General features: G+C 42.5%; 1 protein-coding gene across 1 annotated transcript in view; it reads left to right on the top strand.

Moving 5' to 3' along the window:
• PACRG (parkin coregulated) overlaps positions 1 to 14,296 on the top strand; it is a 274,965-nt gene that overhangs the window by 128,154 nt on the left and 132,515 nt on the right. Inside the window, exon 3 of the mRNA XM_066611354.1 lies at positions 7,091 to 7,262. Within this exon, the coding sequence (XP_066467451.1) occupies positions 7,091 to 7,262 (172 nt within the window). The remainder of the gene's footprint in view (positions 1 to 7,090; positions 7,263 to 14,296) is intronic.

Here is a 14,296-nt window from a genome sequence, read left to right on the forward strand (position 1 = left end):
CGATAAGGCAAACCATGCTGCCGGTGGGGGAGCTCACATCCTCCAATGGCCCTACTAATAAATGACCCTCCCTCAAACTCCTACAGCACAGCTGTGGACCATTCATAGCGCACCAGTGTGCCCCAGAACATTAGATGAAAATTGTTGCTCTATCCAGAGACCAGCCACAGCTAGGTAGCTGTGGCTGCACTTCTTCTTCCCCTATGGGGTCTTTCTTCCCAACATCTTGTCAGCCCCCTCTCCCCTCCTTTGCTTAGGTCACTCTTTCCCTGTTCTCCTCCTAGCCCCTTACTTCATTCTTCATGCTTCTCCTTTGCTCTTCCCACTCTGCCCTAGCTCTTCCCATTCCAGGTACCATTCCAGGGTATTTGCTTTGCCCCTATTTATCTCTGTCTTCTCTAGCCTTCCCCACCTTATTCCTTACTTTTGTCCCTTTCCATCATCCTCCACTCTGTCAGTTCCTCCTAATCTCTGTTCCTCTTGCTTTGCTCTTCCTTGTTCAATACCTCTTCATCTCTTTGCTCCTCTTCTTCTCCTTTTCTCTCCTGTTGTTCATCTTCCCCTCTTTCACCTCCCTTCTCCCTGTCCAATTCCTCCTACTCCCTTATGTCTCCCCACCTGCTGTGGCTCCACTGCAGTGGCCAGCGAGGATGGGCTGCTGAAGCCTTTGCCTTTCTGTACCTGGTCATGATGTCAATCTTGGGGTGCATGGCTTCTCGGCACTCCATGTTACACTGGGCTGTCACAGTGACAGCAACCTCCACAGGAACCACAGGATCAGTCTATTGACTAATGTTTGTTGTGAGATTAGCGTTATATATGTAGGTGTAGGTTAATGGCAGGCACTTCCAGAATCTCCCTCCAGACTCTGAAACCTTGACAGATTTCAGATCTTCTCCCATTCAGCATAGTTTGTTATTTTTAGACTTTCATTGATAGTGGTCCTCCTGTTTAGTTAACTAGAGTCTGCACATCTCGTTTCGTTTCTCTTTTTTCACACAAACCGTACTCTATTCCTAGCTCTCAGGGGATTGTAAGGGAGATGCTGTAAAAGGACATTGAAAATAGCAATAAAGACTGACATTTTCCCTACTACACTATGAATACTTTTTTTTTTTAAAGCAGGCAAAGTGGCATACTGTATTTAATATGCATTAAGATTCACATATGAAAATGGAATTGTATTCTTTTAGATAGCAACAAGTTAGGGTCTCTGTCAAGAGAGCAAGATAATTTTAAAATAGTTAATTGCATTGTGTATATGTACGTATCTGAATAGCCTCTTTATGCAACCAAAGGAAATCCCTTTGTGGTCCTGAGCAATAAGCAGTCTCTCTCCATCTTTACAGGCACTGTTAAAAAAAAATTAAAGAAAGCCCTCCTGCAATGCTAGCAAAAAATAGGCTTGCATTTTCTGTTCCAGTAGGCACTGAATAGAAAACAAGTTTTTGTTTTTGCTTGGTTTTAAATAAAGGTTGTGTGCAGAAGGGAAATAATGTGTATTCTGTTCTATTATATTATATGCCAAGACAAAAAGCTATGTTTGATGTAGCATTTTACATCCTGGGGTGGTTCCCATAAGTGCACTCATGTGAAATCAAATGGGTCATTCATGCAGTTGGGTGACAGTTCCATCAGGGACAACTGTCTATTAAACCATCTAGGGCAGTGGTTCTCAAATGTTTAGCACCAGGACCCAGTTTTTAGAATGAGAATCTGTCAGGACCCACCAAAAGTGATATCATGACTGGAAGTGACATCATCAAGCAGGAAAATTTTTAACAATCCTAGGCTTCAATGTTGCCCACACTTACCCAGTTGTAAGTCCCATTTACTATCATTGTTAAAGCATATGCTGAGTAGCCTGTTAAAAATACAGCCCATATACAGTCACATACCATGGTAGCATCAAGTCTAATATATTAAAAATAAAATATTGAAATGAGTGGGGACCCACCCGATAATGGCTTGCAACCTACCTGGGGGGTCCTGACCCACAGTTTGAGAAACACTGATATAGGAGGAAGTTACATGAATTACTCAGTCCACACATATCTACAGTAAGTCCTCATTTAAAGTTTTCGATAGGATCTTGGAAACTGCGACTTTAAGTGAAACAACTTGTAACAAAACCAATTTTACCATAGGTGAATTGAATTACATAAACAAGAGTTATGTTCCTACAGCATATTTCTTGTCAGAAAAACATCACTAAACTTTTAAATAAGAACTGAAAACTCTTCTAATATTAAACATGGAAATAAATGTGAGCTTTCCAGACTGGAGAAAATCCATGCAGACATGGGGAGAATGTGCAAACTCCACACAGACAGTGGCCCCAGCCAGGAATTGTTGTTGTTTTTCCTCATCAACTTTATAACAAAATGACTTTGAACAAAACAACCTCAAGCGAGGGCTTGTACTTGAAAGAACAACTGGGAGCCCCTCTGTGGATTCAGAACATACTGATTGCTGCTTCCTACCCATCTTCTCCATCCTGAAATCCTGCAATCCCATCCCTCTGCATTTCTGTTTCACAGCACTTTTCAGGTGCTCTTCTACCCCACTGAACTTCACTCCAATTTTATTTCACATTTTAGAAGGTGCAGCCAGTAGTGAAATACTTCTTTTTGAAACAGGTTTTGTTATCTGATGTTTTTCATTCATTGAGTGGAAATGGAACAGAATGTTTTTTATACAAGCAGGCTTTTTAATTGTCTCTCCTTCCTGGCTAACCCTCACACTTGATATATCTTTGCATACCTCACATACCGTTATAAGCAACAACATGCATGCTGTTTCAGAACAGCTGCTGAACAGAGGCGTCACAAGCGTTTAGTGTCATGTGGCACTTTCTGACTGTTGCAAAAGGCAACATGCCAGAGCGCACAGGCTGGCTGCTGCCTCAAGCGGCACGAAGCTGGCTCTGTGCACCAGCAGATTCTGTATACCTGCCAGTCCTCATAATTATGTGTAGGGGGTGGGAAGGAGTCGGGGTAGGAAGAATAGGCATGGTGGGCAGAACAAGGTGTCCACAGGGGTAGGGTGGAGGGCGGATCGGGACTGGGAAGGGGACAGGTTCAGTGTCAGTAGAATCCAACCCCCCCTTCCCAGGTATGATCTGTCTTCATAGGTCCATGCAGACTTGTACCAGTAATATTACTGGTGTAGGTCTGCCCAGTTCTGGCAGTTCAGCATGGGCTTTACCCTGGGCAAGGACAGAAATGTTCCCTTACTCTGAGGAGACGTTTGGAGGCTGAAATTCCCCTGTGGGATACAGCAGGTGCTGTCCAGTGAGATAGCTAGGATTGGGCTGTTTGTTGTTGTTGAAAAGTGGTATGTCAATATTCTAAAATAATGTCAGAAGTTGCTATGCTATATAGATTAACGTAAGAGTCACATACAGTAAACTTCAGGTGTTTGAGAGTCGCAAGTCATGAACAAATATCGCACACGTTTTTATCATTACATGTACGTTTTGTTAAAAAAATTTATATACATATTAATAAATCTTACTGATATGAAATTTCTTGAATCTCTGAAACAAATGTAGCATTAAAATTACCATTTAATTTCTTGAATATATTTACTTGAACATTAAACTTTGTTTTAATCCATTGGACTCTCACTTTTTGCCCGGTAAATAATTATAAAACTTGAAAATTTTATCTTTACCCTTCATATTAATTGAGATGCAGAAAGAGCTTAGCCAACATATTTCCATGAGCAGCACATTATTTGTCAAAGAGTCATCTATGGCTCCTGAGTCAGTTTGGCTACCCCCGCTATAGAAGTATTTCTTCAGCTGTTAGCCCTGAGTTGTGAATAAAGACAGGGAATCAGTATGTTTGACTCTGCTTCATTTTCCTAACTGTGTTCTCAGAGCAATTCATAATGGATCAGGAGTGAGTTTCATTTCCTGCGTGCTTGTTTCAAGGCATTGAGCAACAGAAGAAGCAAAGTTCAGGGCAGCTATGATCATCTGGTCCCTCAATTGGTACCAGCTAATTTGAGCATTTTATTAATCCTGATTTTTATTTTGGCAGCTGTTGGATCAGGTGCTCACAATATGTCATGATCACCCCTGGGCACTATGAAAAACTGTTGTGCTTTAGATCTATCTTATAAAAGAAAGCTTCAAAGCAAATTTTGTGTGTTTTAAATTTAAAAGAAAAGCAGTGACTTTGCAAAGGGCAAAAGAGCAGTATAGTAACTATGAGACATACTTGAGATTTTAGTATTGATGGACAACTTCATATAAACCATTCCTTCTCCATGGTGGTAGTAATAATAAAGCACTAATCTATGAAAAAATTCAGAGAAAGGAATTACTGGCCTTCTACTACTCTTCTGACTCTGTGGCAAACATCGTTGCTGAATAGTTCATAACTCTTACAAAGTTTCTTTTTGAGGAAAATTATACGTAGTTTTAGTAATAGCACATACAGTTAAATACAGCCAAAGATGTCTAGTTTTGATTCAGAATAGTTTAGTGGGAGGAGGGAAAAATATGGAAGCATGTCGTGGGTGTAAACAAACAAACAAAAAATCCTATTTTTCTCTGTACACTTGCATAATAGTCACCTTTCAAAGCTAAGTAATAAACATTGGAGGAAAAGATTTTGCACTATGGGATTTAATGCTAAAATATTTCTGGATTCCATGGTGTGGGAGGACATTAAACATTGCAAGATAAAGAACAGTTGGCTTCACATCCACCCAGCAGATTCTTCAAGAAATCCAATATCATTTAAGCTCTTTTGAAAGTACCAGTTGCCAATCTCTGCAGGCTTTGGGGACAGCTGTGCCTTGGAAATGCAATTCTTATTTTGCAAATCTAATTCCATATTGGCAAATTCTTATGAAAAACTAGGTTAGAGTACTAACATGTTTAGCTTTCCTTAACATAGAAAAATTAAAATTCACTTCAAAGTTGTATTAGAGGAACTTGGTTACCTCAAACAGAAACTGAAACTGTTGATCTAGGGGACATTTTTAGATGTCATGGTTCTCAACTGTATGCCCTGCAACATGCTGGAAAAATTGGAGGAATGCCCACATGCCATCTGACCTCATGCAGCGGCTTCTGTAGAAACACAAATGTCAGGCAAGTTCAATTTGAGTAGAAAGTTTCTTCTCAATCCTTGCATATGTCCATTCAGAATGGAGGAACTGACTTGAGTCTAGTCACTAGGGGTGGGAAAACCCAGCGCGGCACAACTTGAGTTGAGTCTAGAGTCTCTGCCCCCATTACTCGACTCGAAAACGAGTTATAACGGGGGCACTTTCCAAGTTGCTGAGTCGCCCTTCGTGATTCTAAACATCTTGAGTCGAGTTGCCCCCCCTTTAAAAAACCCGCTGCGGCTCCTTTGGAAACAGGGATGCTGCCAGGGTGTGTGCATGTGTTGGAGTTCTCTTTAAACACTCCCCTGATGTCCCCACCCATCTATAAACAGGAAGAGAGGGGGTGGGAGGGACTGCGTGAAAGCAGGGACAGAAGTGGCAAGAGGGAGGAGGGTCACAGGCAGCAGCTGCAAGGCTTACCAGGATGACCCGATCCTTGGCAGCTCTATTCAGAAGTAGTCCCACTGTAGCTGGTCATTCAGTGAAGCTTCCTCCACCCAAGTAACAACGCAGTGCCTCACAGCAGCCATGTGGTGAAAAGTGTGATCACTATGACCTGTCTCCTACCCACTTCCCTGCCTCCTCCCCCTCCCTGGGCTTCTGCAGCCAATTGTAAGGCAAGAACGCCATTGCCTCCTCCTCCTGCCTTCCCTCAGCCAAAGAAAATACCAGACTGCCCATCCTTCATTCAGTGATCATCGAAGGAAAAGAGAGCCCACCTTCTGTTCTCTGTAAAAACAAACATTAACCTTTTCCTGCCTCCCGGCTGGAACTTCCCTGCTGCTTGCCCGGTCAGAATGCTGGCTTCACCTGTTTTGGTGGCACATGTCTGAGGAGAGGAAAGGACGAGGAGGTTTAAAATGGAGGGGATCGGATCCAACATGTACGATTGTCATTGGATCCATCTCTCCCTCCTCCTCCTTGCCCCAGTTCCTCACCTCCCAGTTCTCTCACTCCCTCAGGGCCTAGGAGAAGGGAGTAAAGGGAGTAATTTGGACTCAGGGTCAGGGTCAAAAGGGGGGCCCAGGAGCCAAAGGGGAGGGCCCAGAAATTTCCTGGGACATTTTCCTATCTACTCAGATTTATTGCCCGCATGGGATGCTGGGGACACTACCATGAGCATGCGGCTGCAGCTACTGGCAAGCTATATATGCTGGGCCGAGGAATGCATACATAACACTCCTTAATACAGTGTCAAATCTGGGAGGAAACTGGCCTGCTACTGTAGCTCTTTGGCTTGTGGATCTGCTTACTATGAAGGAATGTCTAGGAGCTCAGGGATACAGCTGCGGGACCACAGCTGTTGAAGAAGCAAGTTTTGGTACACACAGGACACTTCTCATTCTAGTGTGAACCTAAATATGATGATGCTAATTTTCTTCGTGATTTAATATATTTAAAAGATTTTAGAAGGTCTGAGGAGTGTGTTTGGTTTTCCGTATTACTGTATCTAGCTGCCAGTGTCACATGGGTGGATACACCTGGGCTCCAAAGACTTTTCCAGCTGTCTCCACCCTCCCCTCATCCTGTTTTGTCCCTCCCTGTCCCCATCCTGCTTGCCCATCACCACCCTCCCTGCTCCATTCCACCCCCTTTGCAAAGGGGCCCAAAAGAAACTTTGAACCCCCTGATAAAATTCCTTTCAGAGGCCCTGCACTCCCTTACCCTCCCCGCCCAACCCCTTTCCTCAACCTCTGACATGGCTGGATCCAGTGGTGACAGCACTCACAAAATGTCAGGAATCACAAGTGCCTTAGTTTGAACCTAGAAAGTACAGGGCAGGATCCATAATTGTGACTAGCATTGCATGTGGTCCACTGTGATGTTCTACTGGAGATTGTATTCTACCAGACATTGTCTGGTATTGCTCAGTGAAACATTTGGGAACCTGCCATGTGACTTTTTGATCATCTGAACATAATAAGTGCTTCATTTAATTTCCATTTTTTTCTGTATGCATTTTCAGGTGGAGATTGAGAAATTGGACTATCATCACTATCTGCCACTGTTTTTCGATGGCCTCTGTGAAATGCAGTTTCCTTATGAGTTTTTTGCTCGGCAAGGCATTCATGATATGCTGGAACATGGGGGAAACAAGATCCTTCCTGTCATTCCTCAGCTCATTATCCCAATAAAAAGTAAGTGTGCATATGGGAGAAAGCTAACATTGAAGTTCCATGGTCTAGCTTTTTGACAAGTTGCTAATTAAGCAATAAAGCATGACAGGCTTTGTGTTTCTAGTAGATGATGGGAAATCTGAGTCAATTACAAGGCAGAAGACCAGAAGCCCTTTGCCTTCAATCACACAGTAGATTCTCCTTGAGTACAATTGTGCTCTCTGGCTTGCCTTATTCTTATTGAAATATCACTCCTGGTGTTCTGAAAGTAAAATTTCTTGGTTTTTATTACTTCATTTCTACCTTACCTTTCTTCCCTGTTGGAGATCTAGATGGTATAGAAGAGGTTCCTGGGCATTCTCCCATCCAGACACTGGTCAAAGCCAGACCTTCCTAGTTTCAGCAATGTTGCTTTTTCACATGCCTTCAGACCAAAACCGAGGACCTGTCATTTCTTTCTGCACTTTTCCATCTAACACATGAAAATTACTCATAATGGTTAAAATAAATGTGACAAAATACTTTTTAATGGCCTCAACTTCACAGCCTTTGCTATTTTTCAGCACCCTTGCCATCTTTCTTTCTAACCTGTTATTTTCCCTCAACGGTTTGATTTTATGTTAGACTTCTGCTTGACTTATGTGTCATGTCACTGGTTTTTGTTAACCTGCTTACAGGTTAATCGACAGTCTTTGGAAGTCTTTGAAATGTCACCTTTTGCAGAAATGCATGTAAACCTTTCACTTTTCCTTGTTTTTTGAGTCCCCTGAATGTTTTTTTTTTCTCAGTGTTTCTGAACTTTGCCCAGCGTGCATTTTGATATCATTCAAGGAATCTGCCAACATACCCTTACTAGGTCAGGGTCCTTTCACAATCTGTCCTGCCTTCTCCAGTATCCTTTTTTTAACCCTAAGAAGCTCCCAAATTCTACAAATAGTAAATACTCTTTACTGCCCATGTTCCCAACCTCTCATTGGCAAAAGCTGAAGTTGATGACCTTGTGAATGGTTCCTTCTTGCTTCATATCATTCCTGCTCGCTCTCTCTACATTCTCAGGGTGGATTCCAAGGGTGCGCTGTTCCCGGTGCAGCGCTTACCTCGTGGAGCTCAGCATTCCTGAGGTTCTGGGGTGATATAATGACATAATGTCCCCCCCAGCCTTCCGGCCTATCGTATTGCTTTTAAAGTGATAGGCCCACCTCCGGCCCACCTTCACGTGATGATCTTTTGGCCCTCTCCAGAGCAGTCTGTGTTCTTGCCAGCAAGCAGTGAAAACATGATCGTTGGCAAGAGCGTGAGGCAGCTGAGCCCAGAGGGGGCCAAAGATTGCAGAATGGAGGCTTGGGCGGTATGGTGCCACCTCCCACTAAGGCTTGCACTTGGTGCAACCTGCACCAGCTGTATCCCCATGTCTCTCACCAAGGGCTGAATGCAGAGTGATATCCACCCCAATCCAGCAGCCCCCCCTTCTTGATCTCATCTATAGGAATAACTAATTTGGCCTTTCTACCACCAAAGCTAGTACAAGAAAATATTCAAGAAAAAAGAGAACTACACCCTGTCCGAAAAAGAGCCTTTACCCAGTTCCAAATAATTATAAAACAGGTAGATCCCTATGAGAAGGTTGCTGGAGTAAGGAAGTGGCTGAGGGTGAAGCTAGAATCTTCCTTAGATGACTTAGGGCGCAATCCTAACCCCTTATGTCAGTACTTTCCAGCACTGGCATAAGGGCAATACAACTCTGAGGTATAGGAACAAACATTCCCTGACTTTGAGGAGGCCTCCGTGAATGACACCCAACTGCAGGATGCAGCACACATCCCATTGGCAATAAAGCACTGGAAAGCACTGACATAAGGCGTTAGGATTGTTAGGATAGGCGACCCAATGTGCGGCGGCAGTGAAGAAGGCTAATTCTATGCTTGGGATCATTAGGAAGGGTATTGAGAACAAAACGGCTAATATTATAATGCTGTTGTACAAATCTATGGTAAGGCCACACCTGGAGTATTGTGTCCAGTTCTGGTTGCCGCATCTCAAAAAAGACATAGTGGAAATGGAAAAGGTGCAAAAGAGAGCGACTAAGATGATTACAAGGCTGGGGCACCTTCCTTATGAGGAAAGGCTATGGCGTTTGGGCCTCTTCAGCCTAGAAAAGAGACGCCTGAGGGGGGACATGATTGAGACATACAAAATTGGAAAGGGTGGATAGGGAGATGCTCTTTACACTCTCACATAACACCAGAACTAGGGGACATCCACTAAAATTGAGTGTTGGGAGAGTTAGAACGGACAAAAGAAAATATTTCTTTACTCAGCGTGTGGTCGGTCTGTGGAACTCCTTGCCACAGGATGTGGTGATGGCGTCTAGCCTGGACGCCTTTAAAAGGGGATTGGACAAGTTTCTGGAGGAAAAATCCATTATGGGTTACAAGCCATGATGTGTATGCGCAACCTCCTGATTTTAGAAATGGGTTATGTCAGAATGCCAGATGCAAGGGAGGGCACCAGGATGAGGTCTCTTGTTATCTGGTGTGCTCCCTGGGGCATTTGGTGGGCCGCTGTGAGATACAGGAAGCTGGACTAGATGGGCCTATGGCCTGATCCAGTGGGGCTGTTCTTATGTTCTTATGCCCTTAGTTATGGAATGAAGAGAAACAAAGAAGGGATAACAAAGGATTAATTCTGCTTTTGCAGTTAAAATTGGTAAGACAATTAAAGGACACCCAATTGCCTTTGAGGGCTTCTTGTTATTGCCTTTTACATTTTGTAAGATGCCGCTGTCTATCTGGCCTTTCAAAATGTCTCGTAAAAGTATTTTTAGAACTCATGAAAACAGCACAGAGAAAGGAGGAAATTTGGAAGGGGTGAGTATTGATGGCCTGGAGGGATTGATATATCAAGAAAGGTTAAAATATATAGATTACAAAGTGCAAATGTTAACAGTTTGTAAATGTACTATCTAGGAAGGTGGGGGTCCTACTTTATTTTAAGTGTTTAAATCAAGGCAGGATGCCTTTCTAAAAGAATCAAGATTGATCTGGGGGTTTCTTAAAATCTAGCCTTTTGTGCCTTGGCCCTGTCCAGATGAATGTTGTACCATACAATCAAGGCCAGCTCAAGCTTTTTTACTGCCCTCAAAGAAAAATTTATTTTGCCAGTCTTTTCACCTTTGTGTCTCTGAATTGAGCATTTTCTTCATCTCAAGCAGATATTTCCCTCAAACTTAATGGAGCAAATGTATGAACAGGGGAAAAATGCTACAATAGACATATGGCTCTATTCACTTGTTTGGAAGGAAGAAAAAGAAGCTGCAGTAGGAAAAACTTGAATGGACGGACGCATACACACACACACGTACGTTTCCACATTCCAGAACCTGTTGATTCAAGGCTCTGACTGAGAGCTAGTATGGTGTAGTGCAGTGGTTCTCAAACTGTGGGTCCAAGACCCACCAGTAGATCATGACCCAATTTTTGTTGGGTCGTGAAACTGACAGGGCATATTAGGTCTGTGTATCAAGGATTAAACAAGCTGCTGCTTGGGTTGGAAGCACTGCTACCCAGTCACCGTTATAGACACATCCCTTGACATTTATAAATCGGGCAACAGCCTGTAGGGCCTCTGAAAAGTTTTAAGAACCACTGGTGTAGTGGTTAGCATGCTTGATTTGGACCAGGAAGACCTGGGTTGAAATCTGCTTAGCCACAAAACTCGTTTGATGACCATGAATACTTGAATACAGTTATCATATATACCATACTATAACTGAGTAGCAAGTCCTGGTATTTTTCCTTCAGGATATACTTTTGTTGTGGGAGCTTTGCATTTTCTATAGGTGGTGCTTTCTAATATTGTGTTAGTCCAAAACAAAATGTGTTTGGTGTCCACTGGACAGTAACACAATTGAGTTGGTCAGTGTTCCTTTTCCCAGAAAAAAAGAGTCATTGTGCCATTTGGAAGGGATCATGACTGTGAAGGAGTTCAGAATGAGAAAGATGCCACCTCTTTTCAGAGGCTTCTCTGTCTTTAGCATGACAAGAGGAAATTTTACAGGTGCCATTGAATGTCTCACTATCATGCAGCCATTAACAAGCACAGATGCCTTCATTAGGTAAAGAGGTGTGAGACCAAGCTTTTGTGAGCTGTGACCCCCTATGTTGAATGCACTCACCAGTCTGATGATGATTCATCAGGAGCATTTTGTTGCGCTCTCTGGTACTGCTTGAATGGGGATGGGGATTGTCAAACACCTGGGAGGCCACAGTATATGACTGATGAGAGACATTTGGCTTACTGGGTCACAAGTTGTGTAGACAGTGTAACAAAATGCTCATTCTGTTCATTTTCAATGTAGCTTGAAAAATCCAAGTTCTCATGGTAACAGAGTGTATTACACAACAGTACCCATGCAGAAAGTCTAAGGAAACATAGCTTCATCACAATTTCAGTGAGCACAGTATATTGAGTTAGAAGTGGACCAACTCCATCACAAACAGATGAATTTGAGCCTGAACCACGTTTTGAAATATTTCTGCAGTGACTGGGTAGAAATTCAGTTGCATTAAAGAACAAAATAGTTTTTGAAAAGGATTAGATGTAGAGGAACCATTGGAGTAAAGAACTGAAAGTACTTTATAATGTTTTCTTAAGGTTCCTGAAGTAAGCCAATGTCGCTTCCTTTTTTCTCTCTGTGTAACCAATACAGCAAGTCCTCTCTTAAAGTTGTTGACAGGTTTTTGGAAACAGCAACTTGAAGTAAAATGTCTCATAATGAAACAAATTTTGCTGTAGGTGGACACTCTCTCATGTCGTGGGCTTGCTGCTGAGCACTTTCCTATTGTGCCACAAAGCATTGTCACACGCCAGAATGCCTTGCATAATCTGCAGGGCATTCTGGGGTACAACACCAAGGAAATGGGTCATAAGCCTGGTGCAACATGGAAATGAACTTCCAGTAGTCCTAAAATGTGCAGCCTTTGAGGATGAAGAGATCAGAAGACTGGCCTTCCAACCTCTGTGCTGCCTTACCTGCTTTGGCGGGTGTCTGGAATCCATCTTTGTGCAGGCCTGGCCACTCACCACCTGGGGTGCTGGCTGGGCTACACTCACTGGTGCTGTCATATTTGCAACTGCTATAAAGCTGTTTACACCAGTGAAACACATGTTCTGCCAGCATAAACAGCCAATTGAATTGGGCTGTTCATGTTAACATCATTAACATTATGATATGTCCCAGTACAATGTCTTTTCTAGTGGCTGTTTGCTGGTGGTTTTCTGCATTTTTTTAGATTGTGAGCCTTTTTGGGACAGGGAGCCATTTAGTTATTTGATTTTCTCTGTAAACCACTTTGTGAACTTTTTTGTTAAAAAGCAGTATATAAATATTAATATTAGTAGTAATAATAATATTAATAGTACTACTATCAGAATCATGCTTGCTTTAAGTCTGGTCTTAACGACAACTCAAAGATCTGTCGTGGAGAAGACCAGAAGCCCTCTGGGGCTTCCCCAGGCCTCCCAATGCCTTATAAGGCATTAAAAAGGTCATCTTTTTGTCCATTCTGAACCCTGCAGAGGCTATGGGCAAATGCGCATGGCTTCTGCTGGCTTCAGAAAGCCCTCCAGAGGCGACCCCCTCCAGAGGTGTCCGGCAACTTCCCTCTGACAAAATGAAGGGCAAGGCACTAATAAGACTTCTGATTCTCAACATGGTCTACAATTATATTTTGATAATGTCTCTTACCATAATTCCTCTCTTGCTTCCACATCTCAAAGAGGGCACTTTTCAATATAAATTCATCCTTGGCAGGGTTTTCTTTAAATATTTTTTACGCTGTTATTTTTGGAATAAAACTATTTTAAAGCTTAATACATGGCAATTTTAATAATTATTAAATTATTATAGTTTCATAAATTAGTTACCTATAGAATAGTCGGTCGGAGAGGAATTCTCTGCTCTTGAGAAGGCAGAATCTTCTACTTTATAATGTGAGAATCAACTTTGGAGATGATTTTCTGTTGTACCTAGGTGCTTAATACATATTACAGTACATGCATGATTAATCAAACAGGAAGGTTATCCATGTGCAGTATTAGCCATGTATCCTTCAAAAACTTGGAAGAGGTGGTCTGCTCCTTGTAGGATCAGTGACAAAGTACATGCTTTGCATATATATGGTTTAATGTCTGACTTTTCCAGTTAAGGGTGTCAGTTTAACAGGCTTGGAAAAGGCCCCTATTTGAGAACTGCTACCCAGCTGGTGTGCACAATGAACAATACTTAGTGAGCTAGACTACCACCTCACTGGGATCTTCTTATTTCTTCTTGAAACAAAATGTGTTATTTTGATAAAGGCAACACTTGTCTAATATCAGCTAGTTCACAAAGAGATGGGGAGAGAAGGCTATATACGTAGTGGGGCCCAAGAGCAAACCACAGATTCATGCACCCTCCTCCATTACATGTATAGCCTCTATTGTGTGCAAGGGCCCTTTTCATAGTAGACAGAACACACAAATAGAAGAGCTAATGTATAAACATATGTCAGGTCTGGATCATATTAAAGATTACATAGGCAATAATGAACTATGCACTTGGAGTTTGTATGAAGTAGTTTTCTCACCATGAAAGTATTTTCATAACATGCATACTATAATTTTGTGCCACTCAGGGCGCAATCCTAATGCCTTATGTCAGTGCTTTCCAGCACTGGCATAGCGGTGCCAATGGGACGTGCGCTGCATCCTGCAGTTGGGTGTCACTCACGGAGGTCTCAAAGTCAGGGAATGTTTGTTCCCTTTCCTCAGAGCTGCATTGCCCCTAAGTCAGTGCTGGAAAGCACTGACATAAGGGGTTAGGATTGTGCCCTCAGCCTCTTCCTTCAGTGGGAGACAGCTCTGCCATCTAAGAAGTAGGAAACATCACCATGGAACGAGGTTGGGAGAAAGCCCTTTTTGATCCCAGTAGGTTTCTACTGAGGAACTAAACTTAATGATCTGTTAATATGTACTAGTTTTTTTAAAAGATGTTTCCAAATCCTAAACCACATATT

The sequence above is a fragment of the Tiliqua scincoides genome, chromosome 1 (assembly GCF_035046505.1).
Source record: "Tiliqua scincoides isolate rTilSci1 chromosome 1, rTilSci1.hap2, whole genome shotgun sequence".
NCBI lineage: Eukaryota > Metazoa > Chordata > Lepidosauria > Squamata > Scincidae > Tiliqua > Tiliqua scincoides.